Raw genomic sequence first — 17,709 nt, 5'->3', positions numbered from 1 at the left:
ATGTTTTTAAAGGAAGTCATATGGTGTATTCTTGCCTATACCTTCCTAAAATGGTAGAGGTTGGTTGAGCTCTTCAAGGAAAAAAAAAAAAAAACAACCAGCAATATTCATTAACCTACTCAAACATTAAAGCTTTGGGACTATTGGAAGCGATGAAAAATACATGCACAACTCAGCATAAAAAAGCCCCATTCAGCCAACCAGTCTGCTCCAAAAATCCTTAATATAGGTCACATACAGTACTCGACTATTTCTGAATACTCTGGAGTAGTCACACGTCTATTTGTGTGTTTACTATGAGTGCAAACCAGGGTTTACGTGCTCATTTTAATTCTCAGCTGCACGCAAAGGAAGGTCTGCTCCTCAGGTAGCGCTACAGAGCAAGTGACATCTGAGCACTTGTGCATTTAAAAGCATATTTCAATAAATTCAAGCTAGAGAAAACAATTTTTTTTATTCTGAAAAATCTCAGCTGCTTGTAGCATGAGGTTTACATTAAAAATCTAACTTTGGTTGTAATTTGGACACAGGAGAAGAAAAATGGAAAATAACTACCTGCTACACTGCTGGCTTGAGCAAAAATCATCACAGGGGTGCAACTGATTGTGAGCGTTAGCTCTCCTTGGGACAATCTGGTACTGTTCTTTACAGTCTGTCTTTATCTTATCAGGGCCTGGTGCTCACTATTTGAAAATATTCATTGGATGGATGGATGGATAGATAAAATTATGTGTGTAAATATACTGTAGTGACTTCTAATTAAGGAAGCACTCATTAGCAATTACTTTTTTCCCATGCAATCTGGTTAATGCAAACAGCTGTGGTATTTCAGAATACTGTTATTTACTCTGATTGTTTCATAAATAAATAAATCTAGATAGATAGATAGATAGATAGATAGATAGATAGATAGATAGATAGATAGATAGATAGATAGATAGATAGATAGATAGATAGATAGATAAGATATGCTTTATCAATCTCACAATGGCAAGTGAATTTCTCCATTGTGAGATCAATAAAGCTTATCTTAGATAGATAGATAGATAGATAGATAGATAGATAGATAGATAGATAGATAGATAGATAGATAGATAGATAGATAGATAGATAGATAGATAAGATAGGCTTTATCGATCTCACAATGGCAAGTGAATTTCTCCATTGTGAGATCAATAAAGCTTATCTATCTATCTATCTATCTATCTATCTATCTATCTATCTATCTATCTATCTATCTATCTATCTATCTATCTATCTATCTATCTATCTATCTATCTATCTATCTATCTATCTATCTATCTATCTATCTATCTATCTATCTATCCAGTGTTTGCACCATGAGGCTATTTCCTCTATCTTGCAGTTCAGAAGACACACAAACTCGGGGTTCCACACATTTAGCGCCCACAGACAGATTCAGATATTCAATAAACAATGTAAAAATGAACAAATATTTCACATTTCCAACACTAACTCCTAAAGCCACGGCAACTATACTTAGCTGGGCCTAAGCAAACAGTTCTCCACCTACCGAACTGTTCTGACACTGTACGCTGGAACTGTTGAAGCGGAGGGCAGTGACTCGATGGCTGCCCCCCGGGATGTGGAGGACACATTCATAGCCTCGCTGGCCAGACTGGGGCTGTGGCAGGTTCTTGGCCTTTAGGGTGATTGGCTTCACCTCCCCTGCTGGGATCAGAATTTCCTCAGAGGGCACCAGCTGGGGACAGTCCTGGAGGGGGCAGAGAGCGGAAGAGTGTCAGCAAAAGTGAAGGAGGAAATTGCATTTTGGCGTGAAGGTCACCAGCAAGGAGAGAGAGAGAGAGAAATCCCACTGTCATGCAGGCGTCATGAATATGAAGAAATATAAAAAAAAAGAGTGAAGGAGAAGTGGAGGGTCATTTTTAGTGTAAAGTAGCAGCATTACAATCAAACCTCTAAGTGCGTGCAAAGCCAGAAACTAACAAAGACTCACAGGCATGTTTCAAGCTGCTTCAACCGCATATGATTGACGTGGTCAGAGTGACATTGTTAAGACTTGTTAAGCTCAGTCGCTCCGGGGATAATGGACCGATAATTGCTGTTACCGAGAACAAGAGCTCTGGATGAGAGGCGGCATTTTGGAAAAACAGAGAGGCTCCGATGGCTGTCTTTCTGAAGACATGCCCGGAGGCTGACAGAGCGCTGCAACACAGAGAAAGATGCAAGCAGAAGCAAACTGAGACGGAGTGTGTTTTGTGAGCTTTGCACCAACCTCGGAGGTGTTGACTCGTCCCTCCTGGAAAGAGCAGCTTGAGGGGTCATGGGTACACAGGTTGCGGTATTTGCACCAATGGCAGCGGAAGGCACTGTTCACACAGGACAGACACCTGGGTGAAGACAAGACACACACACACAATCAGTGAGCAGGTCACAGTGAAGAAGGGACAAAGAGTTTGCCAAAATAAAGGGGGGGGGGGTGAGAGCCACAAAGGAAATGAGTTCATGTCCCAAGTGGGCACATGCTGTTGTTGCGCCCTTGTGGCTGGCACTGTACCCAATCCCAGCAGGACTCAGCTCTGCCCGCATATATTTAGTGCCGCCATACATTTGTTCTGCATGTCAGACTTCACCACAATCAGAGGGGGAGGAGCTGAGACTGAGCGGGAAAACTCCTAGTGATGAGGACGAAGAAAACCATTGGCTAAGCTTGATCCTGTAATTACCATTAGCCATGCATTGTGTGACTGGTCACGCTAAAGCATGTGTACGTGAGTATTTCTGAACACATAGTATGTACGTCTGCTTAGAACATATGGAAGGACAAAAGTGACACATCCACAAGATATATTATTATAATCTGAATCTATATTTCTAAGACATGAACTATAATTAGATTAGTAATTAAATAAACAAATACATTTATTAATTGTATGTGTCCATGTATCATATGGGAGCGGTTCACCTGGAAGGCATGCAAGTCATAAATATTGAAGTGCCACAATACAACAGAAAAGTTATTTGTTAAAAAGTATTTCTATGAAAACTGAAAATATATTCATTCAATAAATAAAGAATTTAGACAGGTAATTAGACAGATAATTGGCGTACACCCAATTATCCAAGACCAGGAGAAACTATTTCGAACCCTCCATCCCTACTCAAGACTTTCAGAAAAAAATATTCAGTTGACTGACAAAACAAAAGAGTAACATTTTAGAATATATGCATCCTTTTACATCTGGTATAAAACTAAAACAACATTACAGAAAAAAGAAAATCCCACAGACAGTCAAATAATCTGGTGGTAGTGTAACCCTGACACCGTTTTACTGCTTTAGGGTCTTTAGGACCAGGATTACTTGCCATAATGGAGATTAGAAATTCTGCTTTCTACCCAGAAATCCTGAAGGAAAATGTGAAATTTTGACCTTAGGCTCAAGCACACTTGTGTCATGAAGTTGGACACTAATCCAAAGTATCAATCTCAAGATATATATAAAAATAAAATGCAGATTTTGGAGCAGCTAATCAAAGTCTAGACTCAAATCTGATTAAGATAATCTGTGGTGACTTTGAACATGGTCGTCGTCAGTCGTTTGGTTCAAGGGGGGAAGAGCATACTAAATGAAGTTAAAAGTTTGAAAACTGAATTTTGCATTTACTCAGGAAGTCATAGTGTGTTATTAAATGTCTTTGTTATCTGAAATGTTTAAATGTGAAGCAAAAAACAGAAAAAAACACAGTTTTTACAGGGATGTAGATGTTTAAAATGTATCAGCTACACAAGAAAAGAATTAAATGTGTAAATTATTAATTAATAAATGGGGCAGCAAATGGAGCGGGTACCCCATGTACAAAGGTGATAAGTTGCAGATTTCACTTCCCAATCTTGGGTACTTGTCTTCCTCCATTCTCTCTCTGTCCATTTACTGTCTGATTAATGTGAATAAAGGCCAATAGTTGAATGAATTATGTGTTATAATCATCTATAATTATTTTAGCCATAATTTATTCCATATCTCATTCCATCATAAAATAAATTAAACTGTCACTATGGCTTGTTGAATGGACTAACATTTGAACAGTAAAGCTGTACAGCAGTTTAATTGGAAAGTAATCATCGTTGCCCACCTGTTAGCCCAGCTTACTGTATAACACAATATCCAGGTGACAGCAAACAGGCTGAAATCAGAGGCAACCGGATTTTCGCTCTGTTCTTCCTGAAAACGTTTCGACACCTATCCAGGAGTCTTTGTTGTGATGTTTAGGCTTTCTTTAGTTATTTATGTTAGTTATTCTTATGCATGTAATACTTTGATGTTTGCACGTTCTTCCTGTGTGTATGTGGGTTCTCTCTGGGTACTCCAGCTTCTTCCCACAGTCCAAAAGCATGACTGTTAGGTTAATTGGTTGCTCTAAAAAGGTTGGTTGTCTTGTGATAGACTGGCAACCTGTCCATGGTCCACCCAGCCTCTCACCCAATGACCACTGGAGATATCCATGCAGGCTCACGCGGGGCCTGGTATCTAAGTGGGTATAGACAATGGATGAATGGATGGAGCTGCTGCCCTCTTGTTTTATACTTTTATTGTTTCTGTTTGATATTTCCATGAGTTGCAGTTTTAATTAATTATCACATTTAATTAAATTGTGTTTATTTACATAGCCCCAATTCACAACAAATGGAATCTCAAGCCACATCACAAAGTTAGTTCAACCAAAGCATACACACAGACGGCTTAACAAGTTTTCTATGTAAGGCAGGGGTCTGTAAGCTGTGGCTCCAGAACCACAAGTGGTTCCTTGGACCTTCCAAAATGGTTCCTAAAAACTTTGGCAAAAAATGCTGGAAAACCAACTAATGATTTTCCATATAATTATAATGACAAATGCAGGTTTTAGCAGTTTGTTGATAGAACAATAAAATTGAAATTCCACTTAGGAATGACATTAATTTTTCTCATCATTTCATTGAAACTGTGCTTTTAAAAACACTGTTCCACCAATATTCACAACCCACCTACAGTTTTTGTGAAAGTATTATATTTTTCTTTATTTTAAAACAGAAAGAGATATAAAACTATGGTTCTTTAAAAATGACAAATTTCCTATAGTAGAAATAAAAAAAATACATGTTATCTCCCCAAAGATGATCTGCGGCTTTAAACGAGTTTTATTCAGTTGGACTGAGTAAAAATGGCTCTTTGGATTGTCAAGCTGGCAGACACCTGATCTAAGGAAACCCAGCAGGTTGGTTGAGTCATTGACTTGCAGCATTCACTCCTCCTGGATAAGCATGTTGTGACAGTGGTCATTCGCTTGCAGTGTCACTATTTAGGGACTTATTCATGTTTTGAATTGTGGTTCTTTTGACACCTTAATATAATTACTACAAGATACATATTTTATAGCTTGAGGTCAGAGCATAAGCTGAATCAGAATACAAAACCTTCATGGCAAATTCTGTACTCATGTACTAAATATAAAAGTACAATCAGAAATACTGAAGTCATTGAGTTGTGGAATTTCTGCACTAAGTCTGCAGTTAGAAGCCCAGATCCATGCTTGGCTGCAGGGTTTGTAAGGTTGCTCAGAGCATTGTGACTGCAAATAAAAGATTCTTTATGGAAATCCAGTTCAGTGATTATGTGGGAAATAATAAACGTTGAACAGCACTTATTATTACTGATTTTCAACAATACACAGAGGGAGGAGGATGCTAGCAAGAGACAATGTGTATAAGAATTGAACAGAGCATAGACAAATTCTAGCCAGGCTTTTAAATTGAGAACATAACTGCAGGCAGAACACCAGTTATTGTGTAAGCACATAAAGCAAACCCGATTCAGCTGCAGTGGGTTACATTTAATATTTGTTCTCTGCAGGAGGGGGGGTTGTATTTGAGAAAAGCGGTCTGTAGCGTAAACACTTAACCACGATTGATTCATTTGATATCTTCTGGTTTGCCACAATGCAAACTGTATTTCTTGGGATCTTGCACATCAGGTTTTTGAGGAAGCTAAAGCAGCAATGGCAAGAGTTTTACAGCTTTTACTCCACACAAACAATCAAGCCTTCTTGATTTGCTATTTTATGCTCAACTCTAGCTGATGTTAAGACGTAATGCAAGGATCAGACAGTGTACATTCTGTAGAATCTACCTTATTCTGACACTAAAAGAGTCACCAACCACTACTGGCAACTAAAAGTATGGAGGGGTTTGTTTTTCTGCTGAGACAGCGTTGTACAATCAGCCAATGTGGTAAAAGAGATGAAGTAGGGTTGCTTTATAGAAAGATAAAATCAGCAAGTAAGTAGAATCACTAAAGTTACCTTTGTGTAGTTTTATGTACTTGCAAAAATTATATTGGTCTTGGTTTTGGCCAGCCACATTCTCAGTGAGCCATACAACTGTGTTCTATGAGGCTGGTTTTAAAACACAGCCTATTTATGAGTGCATGGGCTACTAAGCTGTATTATAAACCATGCACATTATTTTATTAAATTAATCTGTGTTTTCACTAACTACAAGTATTGTTTGACTCCTCACAACCACTATTGAGCATTTTCTTCATGGATAAACCTTACACACAAGTGCACTCTTGCAAACACCTACAGGTGCTTGGATTCAGGTGCTTACAGACTCAGTTCAATACAAAAAAACTCCTATTATTATCTTTAGCTGTCACTTTATACATCCCGTATTAAATGATATCGTGTATTCTTCAGTGACGGTATCAAGGCATTGGTTGTTTGCACCTGTAATACTTCTTATCGGTTGGTTTTGCTGTTTTTATATCTTTCTTTGCAGGTGTAGAAGCAGACTCCAAGGATGCTATCTTGCTCTCTCCCTTTCCTTGCCTCTATTCTTTCACCTTTTCTCCCTTTAAGCATGTCCGTCTCATCCCTCCCTTTCTCTTCTTTTTCTCTTCTACCTTCCTGTTTTTGTGTCCATTGAACATGAAATAGTCCCAGAATAAAATCTAATAAAGCTTTATGCATATATAATTCAAGCAGAGCACTATGGCGAAAGCAGTAATCCTCCACTTGTGAAATAAAAATCTGATGGGCTCTCTTTGGCAATAAGACCGCAATTCTTAGTGCTACACTGCAGGATATATGTAAAAAAAAATCCAAAATACTTTACTATAAAATGGTTGTTTAAGTTTCATGAAACTTTTATTTTTTATGTGAAAACTGTGAATGTTGCTTTTGAGTTGTAATTAAAAATGTTTTAATTACTTGATTTAATCAGTATTAATTAATCAAATATAACACAGGATTACTTTATCTGTATTTATCTAAAAATCAATAAGTGGCAGAGAATTGTGCTTTATGTTTTATCTGTAATCATCTGTACTTTTCATTGTTTCTTGATTGTTTTAACATACTGTATAAAGCTAAAAGAAATTTAGCTTTTTGAATGTTGCAGCAAAGACACCCATTTTAATTGACTGTGATGTCCTTTGCCATCGTACGTATTTATGAACAGTTGTTCAACGACCACGGTTTAGTGTCAGTTTGCTTTGACTCTCACTGACAAGGTTGAGTTAGGCACACTTGCTTTTTGTTAAATATTCATTGGTGCAAAAGCATGGGAGGAACCTCTGGCAAGCAGGCTAAGCTGGAAGAATAGGGTGTTTTCACCTTCAGGCAAACTGAGAGCCGAACATGTGTGTAAAAGGGACGGAAAGGGGGAGCAGGACTTGGCATCAAGGCATGCAAAGACGAGCCTGTGCCCTTTTCAAGTGTATGCATCTGTCTCTGAGCTTTTGAGTGTGTGTGACTATGTGTGCAACTGTGTTTGTCATTCCTGTTTAACAGCGCTGAGAGAGAGCTGGTAATTCCAGTCTGTGCCACCCCGATAGGGTTTTTGGGCAGCAGGAGAAGAAATGGAAGAAGAGAGGGACTCAGAGCAGCACTGCCCAGTGGCTAAAACATTTTGTTTTAATGTCAAGGGGGTAGTCAAAGGATAATATGACATGCTATCATTTCTGCAGCACTGCTCCACCAGCCTTACTCTACTGCCTCATCTTTCCATTTCACCGAGTCAGAGAGGCCTTTAGATCTTGTACAAACAGAGTCTGCCTCAGTGGAATAACGTGAACAATTGCAAAGGCAGCGCCGACTCTGAGATCTCCGAACCAGGGATTCGACGCAACATCAATCAATCAGGGACGGACACAGCATGAAAATGGGCATAAAATTCTCTTCTGAAGGCCCGTTACACTGAGAGCTGTGGGTGTTGTATCAGCATGTTTGAGAAAGAAAGCTTCATTAGCATAACAATGCAGAACAGTGGGGCACGAGGAGCAACAAGAGATCATACTACATTAGCTTTACTGAGGTTATTTTTAGAGGATTGGCAGGACGAGATGAAGGCTAAACTGAAATTAGAATCCAGAGCATTGATTTCCAGCTTTTCGGTGGCATGTTTTGGGAAAGGTTTTTGGGAAAGGGATTGAAATAGAGCACGATACTTACAGCTGGTGGACACTACAGTTGTAAAACTTGATCTCGGTGCTGATGAGCATCTGACCAGTCTCCTTAGAGTTAAGCCTCAGCTCAACACCTGACCAGTCTGAAAGAGGGCAAATCATTTCAAAAAGTTACAGTCAATGGAAATTTGTAACACACACAAACACATATGCATTCAATATACATACATCTATCTATCTCCATCCAACCGTTTTCCAACACACTTATCCCTATTGGGGTTGCAAGGGGTGCTGGTGCATATATATATATATATATATATATATATATATATATATATATATATATATATATATATATATATATATATATATATATATATATATATATATATATATATATATATATATATATACACACGCATATACATGCATACATAGACATGTGTCAGAATCTGAATCTCAAAATTTGAATAAAGAATATTTTTTTTCATTTTTGTTTTGAAAGCATACAAACCAGTTTCCATTTTGTTAAAAGCACAGGGGTTTAAGTAGGTTCTGTTTTAATCTCCCCTATAAACTCTTATTATGCAGAGCATGTGCACATTACTTTTCCTGTCAGGGGCACCATTAGTATATACAAAGTCAGTGGTTGCCATGGTGATTCTAGCCTTTTTTTTAATCATTGATTTGCCTCCTCTAAACAATCAACATGACACAGGATCCAATGGTTGAAGCAAATGTGTGATGTTTGAGAGCAGTAGATCCTTTGGAAACCCGTTTGGAGCCATGAGCAGCAGATGGCTTGATTTTATTATTCCTGTTTTGCTTTTGCAGAAGTTATGAAGTAAAAACACCCTTTAGATCCAGACTCATGCATGAAGATTCCCACTCAAAATACATTACAGTCTAAGGACACGTCTCTTCCCTGTATTTTTGGGAAGATTTCGTACAAAAGTATAATTCCTATTGCAAGGACAATGATCCAAAAGTGGGCAACTTTAGAAATACAGTAAATCTTGTGTACATAAGTGATAAATTAGGCACTATTTTCATTAATAAAGAAACACCTTACTGGTCTACAATCCAACGTCTGAATCTCATCTCTATTTCTGTGGCACGAGCTTATAGATGTACAATCTCAGCTTTGAACAGAACTATTTAGCTACATGTAAATTTCTTTACCTGCATCACGATAAACAGAGCTTTTCTTTGCTCCTATGGCTCACAATCAATCTTATAGGCTTCATAAATATGTGGATGTTTTTTATGAGCCTGAACTTCAGATGATATTTACTGTGTGGGAGGCTTCAGTAACCTTCCGCGCTCTGTTCTCGCTACAGCACCTGTTGGGAATCAGGATTTGTTTCACACAAGTCTAAACAGCAGCCACAAGGAAGAAATCTAACACCACACATTGGCCTCTAAGGATCTGACAAGAAGATACGAAGGTCTTCTTCATGGTACTACTACTACTACTATAGCCTTCTCTCACAGCGTTATCCTTAGTGGAAAAGAGGACCAGTTATTTTCTTTAATGAGTGCAGTGTCCTCACAGTTTTCCACTGGCCTCATGGTCTGCCCTCCTTTAGTACTTTTTTTTTTAATCTTTGCTTTGTTCTTTATTATGCATTCCTCTGCTCCCATTTTAGTCTTGCTTCCTGTTCTCTGTTCCTCTACTCTTGTCATATTTCCCCCTCAGGTCATCGCCGCTGCACAATCAGTGTTGTCATGCAGTGTCTGGAAAGATTCGCTAAAGGGACAGAAGACGGAGGGGGCCCCCTGGGGAATGGATGAAGCGGGGAAAATGGAGGCGTAAACAGCCGGATGGATAGCTGGTTGGATGATGGTGGGACTTAACAGGAGGACTGGCTGACATTTACCTGAGGGAGAACAATTATATTAGAGCCTGATGCACCGTCTCCGCTGGGAGTTTGGGGCAAACAGCGCTGTCATTTACTCAAAGAAGGCGGGGAATCACCAAGCCATCTCGAACACTGAGTGATTTCCACAATCTGATTTTAATCTATTATTCAGCATGTTTACTTTTTAACATTGGAGCTATCTTGACCGGAAAAATCAGAATTTTACTGCTGAATGACAGGTTTTAACATTCATACTGTATATTTCTCCATCCTATAGCTTGTTGGATTAACTGGGGAAAAAAACTATTTATATGTTAGTTATGTTTCTAGAATTGCTACAACAATCTTTATTCAAAGACTAAAAGCCTTCTTTTTGCTTTGATGCATAACAGCAATTCAAGCGACAATCCCACTTATTAAGATCTGATTAAATGTTTGTTGATCTGATCATTTCCCTTTTTCTTCATCCACGGCTAAATCTATAATTATTCAAGGCGTGTTTGTTATTGCAAAATCCATGTAGTGTCACTGATAATAGTAATCCATCCTTGATTTCTCAGTTGATGCCTTTAACTGTGCTCTGAAATGAAGCTTGTTCTTCGCCCATCCATGTTAGCTAAATGGCAGAACTAATTTTATCACCTGCAGGCAGATCACAAGGTAGAGAACCTGAACCTGAACCTCCAAATCTCTCTGGGTGCAAACAGAGATTTTCTGAATAGATTATTGTACCATGTTGGCCTATTATACTTTAATAAGCTGTTGTGCATGTTTCGCATAACAACACCATGTGATCAGACGTATGATATTGCGCACGCACGCAAAGGGTAAACAAGGAGAGTCAATGGAGCCCACATACATATATATACAACGTTATAACGCATAAACAAAATTCCCCTTTGTGGGAATATAAAGGGAAATATTTATTTTTTGTTTTAAATACAATCATATGCTTACGTTTATAATCATACTTACAAATATATACAAATATATATACACACTTGTGATGTATTGATTCCTAAGTATATAAAAAAGAGGTTAAGTAACGCTGACCCTGTGTTGGTCTTTGACTACGCTGAGCTGTCACTTTACTGCGAGGCATTGCAGGAAGGTCTGCTGCCTCTTACAGCAGCTGCATCAATCGTTGCCATCCTGCTTTCTGATAGCGCCGCAGTATTACCAGCAGACGCCGCAACAATGTTAATGAATGCCTATCGCACCAGGAGCAAAATTATTTGCAGGCTCAAAAAGGACTAAGTAATCAATATCAGGACAAACTCTTGGTATATTTTGTTATATATAAAGACGTATATATGATTTTAATAGGCTCCTAAATCCACGGGTGATTGTTAGATTAAAAAGCCTCCAGTTTAGGCTAAGGTTATGGATCCCTACAGATTTATCAGTGTGAGCGTGCAGATGAACAGTCGACGCACAGCTGAATAAAGATGGTAGAATGTGTTACTTTCATCTTTATGCTGTCTTGATTCAGTTGATTCTTTTAAGCAGTTGCATGCTGCATAATGTCACGCGCGTACTGTTTTTATCTCTTCGTTTACGCTTTTATCTTTTGCGTTTTTTATGCTCTTTTTTACGATACAGCCCAGAAATGTGCTGTATAAGTAAAATTTGCTTCAACGATAAGCACGGAAAACATACAACGTTGATAGAGGAATGACATTCACTACATAGATGACACTAGAGCACCATTTTACTTCCCTGATCAGTCTCAAAGTGCTAAAGGTTTAGGCAAGATTGTGGAGCAGCAGCGGTATTTTCTCCATCTGCAGGGGAACCTAAGAATGTACAGAAATAGAGAACCCTCCACTGCACACGGTGTGGTTTAGGAATGTGGTTAGGAGCAAAACAAGATCCCTACACACACCCAATTTGTCTGGACTGCAGCCTCGTCAGCTATCCTTGAGAAGAACTGGAAAAGAAGTTTGACTCATGGCGAGGTAACAGCAGTAATGACCAGTTGTAGTTTTTTTTGTTTTGTTTTTGAGAAATGAGTTTTTCACCTTATAGCACAGAGGCTCAGCCTGAGCCCTAAGGCTTTAATATCTATATGATGCACTGACAGCTATGATGAAGGCATTTCCAAATTCCAATAGACAGGGCAGGACACCAGGATATGGGCAGTCTTATCAGGGTTTTATATCACATCATCAATATTATCAATAACGCAAGTGCAAATAGCAAAGGCAGCTTGGAGGCAGATTATTTCTTTCAAATATAAAAAAAAATAAGTCAGATAAAGGTTTTGTATCTACCTTGGTCCGTCGGTATGAGCGGGACGTCCTTCGCGGCAGGAGACACGCAGAGTATTTGGTTGCCGTTTACCTGCCCCTCAATCTCCGTCAGGTTGCCAAAGGAGCAGGTGATGCCCACAGAAAGGTCTGGGACATCGCTCACCTTCACCAGCAGCTGCACACGTGACAGGGAGAACGCTCGTTACTTGGTGACCAGTCTGCACACTCATCAAATCTGCTAAAAAAACATTTTCACACACGAGAAAAAAGCCTATTTCTTGATAAATATTAAGGGAATACGGAAGGAAAACCAACCAAGGTTAAGATTGTGTGGTTGTTTAGGAGACAAGAAAGTCTGGGCCGAAATTTTGAAGAAATGTAGTGGCTTGAGTGCAGCTGCGTAAGCTTCAAACAGAAGGATAGAGAAGAACACGGCGCTGTCGGCTAAGCTGCCAATCCGCGTTGCCATATATTGTTTCTGGGACTTTAAGGCTGCGTATCAGAGAAAATAAGACTGGATTTAGATACTGCACCTCCATTTGCCAGCAGAGAACATTATTTATGAGGTATACGCTGATGTTACGAATAAATGCATGAAAACTAAAGAAAAATAAATAAATCTGCGACTGTAAATTAATTTTGATGTACTGCTCTCTATTCTAAGCCCCTTGAATTTATGAGCTGCGAGGGAAAAAAAGACATATACCACGAGAATGTTATTTCATATACAATAAAGCTTGTACATGCATATGCACGCAGGCCTTTGAAGTCCCCCTCTGGAGAGCAGTGACACTGGGGCTGGACTTTTCAGCGGCTCCATCTATAAATAAATGCGCTCAGCACAGGGTGTGTGATCTGGCTCTCCAGCCAAGAGAGACAGCGTGGATAATTATCACCATGGCATTTCACAGCCTCGATTTTTATTAGTTGTTATTTTTGGGCGAAAGCTCTCGAAGTTTACCGTTGCTTTATTTGCCTCTTGGTAAACACCGCGGGGTCGGCGGGGTGGGCGAGGCAGCCGAGCAGCCTAACTGCAGGTCCCCTCATGAAGACTACCTCAGCGGTGGATTGCACTGCCTCTCTCGTTAACTGCCTTACTCTGACGCCCGTTGAGAGGAGGGATGATTTCCCTTTTTCTGCTGAGGACCTCTTGTCTTCCCCCTGTTTTACTTTGCCCATGTTTGTGTTGCTTCCCCGCGAGGTGTCAGAGAGATCCTTGATTACAGCAATCACAGCAATCAATGTCTTTTGTTCAATTTCGGATTTCCCGAGCAACCTCTCACATTAATTAGCTCTCATCGTTGTCATGTGCGTACACGCATATACGGATAAACACTCCAAAAATGTGCCCGTGCACAACGTTTTACACACAAAGTGGCAGAAAGTAAACGCATGCCTCCGAGTGTTTTAAGCTATTGCTCTTTTTTGTTCTCCTGCTCTCCCCGATGATGCTTGTGGTGGGTGTTTTTTGCAGCTTGGCAGCATCCAACATAATTGATGGTAGATTTTTTTTTTTAGCGAGCATAATTTAGATTTTTTTTTTATTTTCCCTCTCCACTGCTTCTGTATCTGTCCCGAAACCCATATGAGGAGTCTGTGTTGTCATGGCGATGGCCGTTTGCTCTCGTTGGTTAGGTGAGATGACCCTGCAGCAGGTGTGGCTGACAGGTAGGAAGTGACTAATAGAGTAAACTGCCATTCTGTAAAGTGGCCAGAAGGGTAATGTCAGCTGAGTTTAACTAAAAAGACACGAACAAAGGATGATGCAATGTCTATTTTTAGCTGTCGAGAAGTGTTGGGCTTGGAACCAGGGCATTGAAGCTGCATTCAAACGATTTAAAACAGCTGTAGCTTAAACCTGAGCTTACAGCCACATGCCGCTTTATAAAGGTACACCTTGCTACCTGGTTAGACCCCATTTTGCTTTTAGATCTACCTTAAAGCTCTGTGGCACAGATTAAATAAGGGGTCCATACTGACATGAAAGTGTCACACAACTGCTGCAGATTTGTTGGCTAATGCTAATTTGCTGTTCTTACCATCTGCAATGGTGCTACGCTGGATTGAGATCCAGTGACTGTGGAGGCTATTCCATTATAGTGAATCTGATAGCATCTTTAAAAAAAAAATTGTTTGAGATGATTTGAACTCTGCGACGTGGTGCATTATCAGGCTGGAAGAAGCCACCAGAGGATGTGGTTAAAGAGGGATGGACATGGACAGTAACAACAGTCTTGAAGGGTGTGGCATTTAAATTATACTGAATTGATGCAAAGGAGCTCAAAGTGTAGCATAAAAAATATCCCCCACACCATTACACGACAACCGGCAGCCTAAATTACTGATAAAATACAGCAATCCGTTTCGAGATTTGACACCTCATGTGTTCAGGGGTGATATTCAGCATTCTTTTACTGTGGCCTCTCCATCATCTTAAAAGAGTCTGCCCAATTTCCCCGTGGATGCTCTGTCTTCACTGGATATCTTCTGTTTTTTGTTTTTTTTTGGGGGGGTGGACAATCTCTGTAAACCCGAGAGGTAGCTGCGCACAAAACAACAGCAGTTTCTGAAGTACAACAACACTTGTGTCATTTAAATTCCCATTATTCCCAATTCTGATGCTCAGCTTGAACTTCAGAAAGTTGTCTTCACCTAGAAGAAGGCAGAGTCCATATTTGTCTTAACATCCATCCATCCATCCATCCATCCATCCATCCATCCATCCATCCATCCATCCATCCATCCATCCATCCATCCATCCATCCATCCATCGTCTTCCGCTTATCCAAGATTGGACCGCAAGGGAAACATGTCAAAGAGGAAAACCCAGACGTCTCTCTCCCCAGTGCCACTTTGCAGCTCATTCTGGGGCAGCCCAGAAGGGATATGTAGTCCTTCTAGCATAATTAGGGGGTGTTGTTCACGCTCTTCTACCCGTGGGACATGGCAAGAAAAAATCCCAAGTGAGGTGTCCATGAAGCATCCCGGTCAGACCCACCAGCAACTTTGCGAAGAAAGCCTCCTGAGTCCACATGCTTTTAAATGCAGAGACGCAGTGGCTCAGGTCCGTGCTCCCCCCCCCAAAGGATGGAGTTCCTCACGTTATCCCTAATAGCTTTACCTCACAGGGTGGCTGGTGAGAGTTTGCTGTCACTGCAGAAACCGTTGTGCCAGTTAATCCATCTCCCACCCCAGTTTGCCATCACTCAATAAAAAGAAACCAAGATACTTATAAGCTGGTTCAAGTAGATATTTATAGGTATGTGATCATTTTTATTAAATTCACTCTGCAAGTCCAGTCTCTCTAGCTTTCAGAAAGCAAAATGGCAAAAGGAATACAGAAATGTATGTGTTTGTAAATTATTTATACTGTTTTTCAAGAGCAATGATTCATCAAAGTGTTTCACATTTAGACGTGTAACCAACAAGAAAACAGCTAAAGTGATTTAAAGCTCTTTGATTTCAAGCACATCTGCCACGCATTACCCATCGGGATAAAAAAACAAACAAAAAAAAAAAAAAACACAAGGTCTAGTTTTAATGGGATACTAGTAATAAAGTTCTTGGAAGTAAAATTCCACACACAGCAGTCTGTTTTTGAGCCAAGACAGGAAGCAACAACCTTCAAGCAGAATGTATACTGTCGCTGAGGTGTCTCGCAAGTACAGCGTAGTGGCAGCAGATGCGGTAAAATTAGCATTATGTTAGTTCATATGATAAAGAGAATTTCTCTGACTCTACACTAATAGGCTGCCACTCGCTGTTTAAAATTGGACATGCCATATTCGACTAGATGGCCGAGGAGCTTGACAGTCAAATAAACATCGTGGCTTGGATTATATCAGGGATTAGACATTTTCCAAGTTGTAAATCAACACCTAAAACAGATGGATGGATGGGCGGATGAACAGAGAGGCAGACAGTCAGTTGCTGACAAAGAAAGTCTGCTAAAAAAGGGGAAAAATAAATCTAAACTACTGACTTCCTCTCCGCTTCACATGCTGGTGCCTAGAGGAGGAAACTCAACGGGATTATTATTTTTGGTTACAACTCACATATAATCAGGTGATTTTACAGACTGTAACAATAATAAATCTAGATTAATGATTATTTACTGATAGAAACATCTTCACACATGGCAATCTGTTACCAGTTTTCTAAAGTACCATTTTCTGGGATTGCTCAGGAATATAGACTATGGGATATCAACTGGGAATAGTATGGGATATCACTGCAAAAGTTACTGCTGTATAGTGTCTGAAGATCCAGAAGACTTAGGGATTCTGGGACTTTAAGGCTGATAGTCAGGGCTCGCCACATTTATAGTCAGCATCATAAGAAAACTTATTTTCATTCAGGTGTTCAGGGTAGAGGAGCCAGATGACAGACACCAAGGCTATTTTTGCACAAAGTACCGAAACTGAAAGAGCTTTATAGAACTTTACAAACTTGGTTAAAAAGTGCTGAGAAAATGTTTGAAAAATTCAGAAAGTATGGAATGCAGCAACTCTGAGAAGAAAAGCTTCCAGAGTCCACATAAATTTAACATTTTTTAATATCCCACAGCTACTGAAAGTAAATCAATCTGTAAATGGGGAGAAGAAAATGACCCTTAGCCAGTGTGGGCTTATAAAGCCAAAGTATGTATCAGAGTTCTGACTAAAGATGAAGAGCGTTCTCCACAACTTTCACTGCTGATCTCTGGCAGTTTAGAATCAGTCCATGTGGAAATAATGTACTGTACTCTGCTGCACTCCGGCAACTTTACCGCCTACACACTCTCCCACTCAAACATATCTTGGCACAAATATTGACTGCTCCAAAAGAAATGAACATATGCATGCCTGAAACACCCACGTGAATCTCTTTACAAAACCTTCCCATCTAATGTTTATGCATCAGCCACAATCAGGACCAAGTGAACTCTTTTACATTCATTGTGTCAGGTGCACCATTTTTTCTAGTTATTTTTTGCACAGCGTATAGAAAAATTTGAGTAAACTTACAGGCACGCTAGGCTCTGACACTGCAATGCTGTCGGGATAGACGGTGGCCTTCACACACTGGTTGAGAGAGGCAGCGAAACGATATGGCTCATCTGCACGCTCACACCAATTCCTCTGAGAGCATCTGGATGGGCAAAAAGGAACAGCAGACAAAGAAAGAAAGACA

The 17,709-nt window shown here is 39.8% G+C and overlaps 1 protein-coding gene across 2 annotated transcripts in view; it reads right to left on the bottom strand.

Annotated features, from left to right (window-relative positions):
• Positions 1 to 17,709, bottom strand: part of plxna2 (plexin A2) — a 278,376-nt gene that overhangs the window by 104,890 nt on the left and 155,777 nt on the right. For both annotated transcript variants that reach the window (XM_036141455.1, XM_012875562.3), the window contains exons 6-10: positions 17,544 to 17,667; positions 12,559 to 12,712; positions 8,470 to 8,566; positions 2,258 to 2,372; positions 1,535 to 1,735 (exon numbers count right to left, since the gene is read on the bottom strand). In XM_036141455.1, coding sequence (XP_035997348.1) covers positions 1,535 to 1,735; positions 2,258 to 2,372; positions 8,470 to 8,566; positions 12,559 to 12,712; positions 17,544 to 17,667 — 691 coding nt within the window. The remainder of the gene's footprint in view (positions 1 to 1,534; positions 1,736 to 2,257; positions 2,373 to 8,469; positions 8,567 to 12,558; positions 12,713 to 17,543; positions 17,668 to 17,709) is intronic.

The sequence above is a fragment of the Fundulus heteroclitus genome, chromosome 1, assembly GCF_011125445.2.
Source record: "Fundulus heteroclitus isolate FHET01 chromosome 1, MU-UCD_Fhet_4.1, whole genome shotgun sequence".
Classification (NCBI taxonomy): Eukaryota; Metazoa; Chordata; class Actinopteri; order Cyprinodontiformes; family Fundulidae; genus Fundulus; species Fundulus heteroclitus.
Note: the sequence above shows the minus strand (reverse complement) of the source record. Positions and strands in the feature narration are given on the sequence as shown.